This window comes from Camellia sinensis, unplaced genomic scaffold (assembly GCF_055761805.1).
Source record: "Camellia sinensis isolate YWXY unplaced genomic scaffold, ASM5576180v1 Unanchor14, whole genome shotgun sequence".
Classification (NCBI taxonomy): domain Eukaryota; kingdom Viridiplantae; phylum Streptophyta; class Magnoliopsida; order Ericales; family Theaceae; genus Camellia; species Camellia sinensis.
Window position 1 is genome coordinate 5,473,214 of NW_028129020.1, and position 4,632 is coordinate 5,477,845.

Consider the following 4,632-nt stretch of genomic DNA (forward strand, 5'->3'; position numbering starts at 1 on the left):
GGAATGCATGCTCGAGCGATGACTTGTGTCTCACGCTCGAGCGGGGGTCGAGTGCCCATCAAGCGTGAATTGCATGCATCCAGTACTTTTGCCCGAGTTTGCAGTCTGCTCGAGCGGGGAAAGTCACGCTCGAGCGGAGCTCCTTTGTCTGCATGTCCGCTCGAGCGTAGAAAGCCACGCTCGAGCGTGGACCCCTGTTTCAGCAAATTTTGAAAAGTGTTTTAAAGTACATCTTTGCATCCTCATTTCATCCTAGGCATTCATAGGCCTAGTTTAAGGCATCTTAATGAGGTTATTGATGTAGAACCACACCGAGTCAAGATAGAGACTAAGTTGTTGATTCCCAAGTGTATAACTTAGTGTGTGTTCGTTTTGTAACTGTAGGGTTGGCATTCGAGGATGCGCACTAGCCTATCTGTAGCCCAGTGCTCTGTGAGTAACAATGTTGTAAAGATATGTTTAATTATGAATATTTTCTAAATAATCAAATGTTTTGTTTACTGAAACGTTATTGTTTGATGAACGAATGTTTGTCCTATTTGTAAACTATATTCGTGGCACCTTTAGCAACTTACTGTTACTGCTACTGTCACAGAGATCTCTGTCGGTTCCCAAGTTTGGAACCACTACTATTACTGTTATGATGGCCATCAACTGACTGTTCGGTTTGTTAAGACCTACTGTACTGTTTTGCTATTGGATGTACCATATATAACTGTTATGGTTTCTAAATGACTGATATGACTGTTTAATAACTGAAAGGACATTCATTCTTAACCTCTTTACACAACTGTTATTCACTGGGCTTTAGCTCACTGTTTATATATATGTAGGTGTCCAGGCACCGGACCGATGCAAGGAGCGTCAAGCTAAGCTCCTGTTTTGTCAAAACCAACCATTGTGCCTCACTTCGAGGTTCCAAGTGCTGCCAAGTCAAGGCTGTTTTGGGGTGCTTTAGATTTCCCCTTTTGCCTCTGTTTTGTAATAAATGTTAAGACTTGCACTGTACTGTTATGGTAGAGATTTGGTCTCTAACCTGAATGTTTGTATATATGACGTATGTATAAACTGCTTTGGTTTTGAATGTGAATATGTTCAGGAAAGTCTTTTTGCATTCAGAATGTCACAGCTTATTGGACACCTTTTATGTACTATTTTGGCTTCTGCCAGCCCCTGTACTCTGTATTACTGTCTTGACTGTTAAGCAAGCCTTCAGTAATCACGGATTATTGACTGGTTACGGTGTTAAACCCATAGGGGCAGGTTTGGGTCGTGACAGCAAGGATTTGCTCAAATGGCCAAGCCAACCCTAAACAGACCCTATACAGGCCAAAACAGTAGCAAAAAAATGGACTCAGATGATGGCTTGAAAGACAAGAAAATGAGGCTCATGCAATGGCTCGCAAATAAGGCAAAAAGGTATAACTCTCAAGAGCACTTAAAGAGTGAAAAATATGAAAGTGCAACAACACTTTATGCTCTGAAATATCATTCAAGATGATGTCAAAATATGCAAATACCTCAAAGTTAAGCATGCAAGATTCCTCAAAACTCAAGGCTAGTCAAAACTTTGCACTACAAGCATGCAAAGCATGAGTTATATGACCATGGCGGCCCAAAACAGTCCTAAAATAGTCCAAAATATGAATAAAATCATGCTGGAGCATAGCCAAAATATGCTAGAATAATGAGCCAAAACATCATGCATACAATGCTAGTAAGCAAGATTTGCACTACAAGTATATGAGCCACTCAAGAGACATCTAAACCAGCCAAAAACAGAGTCATGTCAGACTTTAAAACTCACAAAAACAAGCTCACACCATGCCTCAAGAGTATAGAGATACATGCTCATTTGATAGGCAAATAATACAAGCAAACAAAACAAGAAGAGAGGGGATCACCCCCTCTGATTTGAGGCCTAAAAACCACAAGTCTACCACTGAAAATCCACTGGATTTCAGTGGCTAAAAGGCCAAACAAAGACTAACTCAAAGACCTTAACACATGGTTCAACACAAGGCCAAACAAGGCACACAAGATGGTAGAACACCCTCAACACCAAAGAGGCCTTAAACAACCATGAAAAGCACTTAAATACAGAACTTTTTCTAGTCGAAAGCAAGGCCTAAAACAATATGCAAGGGTGGCCAATATGTGATACAAACAAAGGTTTAAAAGGGAAATATGCTCACCCTTGAAGCACAACTTCGAAACCAGCAACCTCTGAGGCCAAAAACCAACTTTCAGAGCCCAAATAACACTCCCAAGAACCTCAGCTCAAAGATGGTGGTGTATCATTATGTGTTGTAGTGCAAAAGTGAGAGGAAAATGCACTTTAAGGCACAAACAAACACAATATGTAGAAAGAGAGAGAAATATATAGAGAGAGATATATCTTCTCAAAGATTGCTGAACCTCTGTAAGGGAGGAGGAGCCTCTCTTTATATAGAGGAATGCAAAGCAAATCTTGTTAAACAAGCTTGAAAAGGGCTTCATCCCTCCATACACATATGGAGGAGGGATGAGTGAAAACCAGCTGGCTCAAAAGATCTGGCATGAAATCTACTAAGGCAAAGTGTTCTGCAGGCCATCAGTGGTGGCCGGCAGGCTTCATCAATGGCAGGCAGTGATAAATGCATGGCCGACAGTGGCAGAGAGTGGTCGGCAGTGCACCATGAGAAGCATGCTGAAAGGACCAACATATGGTCCAAGAATGGGGCAGAAAGGATACAGGGTTTGGAAAGCTCAAACCTATGACGTTCCGCCGCGAAAGTCGAATACTCGATGAGCAATCGAACTTGTGGCTGGATGTACCTGCAAGCACAACCAAGTCTTGAGGACGGTCAAAAATAGGGTGTCTACACAAGCTGGTGGTGATTATTTTGTTGGTGAGGGTTTCTCAAATTAGAAGAAAAAAGAAAAAATTTAGACTCATGTTGGAGGTCCCAATAGTGCTCATAATCAAGCTTCGAGTAACTGTCAAGACTTGTTAAACCAAAACCAACATATTGAAATGATTTTTTTCAAACAATCTGATCAAGCTCGAATTGAATATCGAACCCATTTGAATTCATCAGTTGATTGCGTTCACTTTCTTCTAAGACAAGGACTTGCATTTCGTGGGCATGATGAATCTATAAATTCAAGTAACCAAGGGAATTTTCTTGAACTTCTCAAGTTTCTTGCTGATCATAATGAAGATGTCAAAATGGTTGCATTGAGCAATGCTCCACAAAATCTAAAGTTGACATCTCCTAATATTAAAAAAGACATGTAAATGTAGCTGCATTTGAAACTATCAATGTGATTATTAGAGATTTTGGTGATGCACTTTTTTCTATTTTGATTGATGAAGCCCGTGACATATCAATGAAGGAGCAAATGGTAGTTGTAATACGATATGTTGACAAAAAAGGCCAAGTGATTGAACGCTTTTTGGGTATTGAGCATGTTGCTAATACAAATGCTCTCTCGCTTAAACAAGCTATGAAAAATTTATTCTCCAAACTTGGATTGAGTATTTTCAGATTGCGGGGTCAAGGATATGATGGGGCTAGCAATATGCAAGGTGAGTTCAATGGTCTTAAAACACTTATATTGAAAGAGAATCCTTGTGCATATTATGTTCATTGTTTTGCTCATCAATTGCAATTGGCACTTATAGCCGTGGCAAAGAATCATAATCAAATTGCTTTACTTTTCACTTTGGTTTCTAATGTGGTGAATGTTGTTGGAGCATCATGTAAACGCCGAGATATTGTTAGAGAGAAGCAAGCTGTAAAAGTTGCTAAGGCACTTAATACTAGAGAGCTATCTAGTGGGCAAGGCTTAAATCAAGAAATTAATCTTAAACGTGCTGGTGATACATGTTGGGGTTCACACTATGGTACTTTAGTCAGCTTAGCTAGTATGTTTTCAATAGTGATTGATGTGCTTGAAATGATTTCGGAGGATGGTTCAAATTCAGAACAACGAGCAGAAGCAAATATATTGTTGGACTCAATTCAATCATTTGAGTTTGTATTCAGCCTTCATTTGATGAAAACGATATTGGCTATTACAAGTGAGTTATCACAAGCACTACAAAGGAAAGATCAAGATATTGTTAATGCCATGAATTTAGTTTAAATTTCTAAAGTACGACTCCAAAAGATGAGGGAGAATGGGTGGACATCTTTACCTGATAATATTTTCTCTTTTTGTGAAAAACATGAAATTGATGTTCCCCAAATGGAAGATATGTTTGTAGCTCGAGGGAGAAAAATGCACAATGCTCAAGAAATTACAAACTTACATTACTATCGCGCTGAGTTATTCTACACTGTTTTGGATATGCAAATTCAAGAACTAAATGCTCATTTCACTGAGTTGAACACTGAGTTGTTACTTTGTGTGGCATGTTTGAATCCATCTAACTCGTTCTCTAGTTTTGACAGGAAAAAGTTAATTTATCTTGCTAAATTTTATCCCAAAGCATTTTCTTCAATGGAGCTCATGGTACTTAATGATCAACTTGATACATATATTATCGACATGCTATCCAGTAGTGAGTTCTCAATGTTGAATGGAATTACAGATCTTGCTAAGAAAATGTTAGAGACTGGAAGAGACAAAGTATATCCATTGGTG

The 4,632-nt window shown here is 39.1% G+C and overlaps 1 protein-coding gene across 1 annotated transcript; it reads left to right on the forward strand.

Moving 5' to 3' along the window:
• Positions 1 to 3,016: 3,016 nt before the first annotated feature.
• On the forward strand, positions 3,017 to 4,131 carry LOC114308925 (uncharacterized). The gene is made up of 2 exons (XM_082911940.1): positions 3,017 to 3,276; positions 3,318 to 4,131. Exons 1-2 carry the CDS (start codon positions 3,017 to 3,019, stop codon positions 4,129 to 4,131), a joined length of 1,074 nt encoding a protein of 357 aa, XP_082768066.1.
• Positions 4,132 to 4,632: the final 501 nt, after the last annotated feature.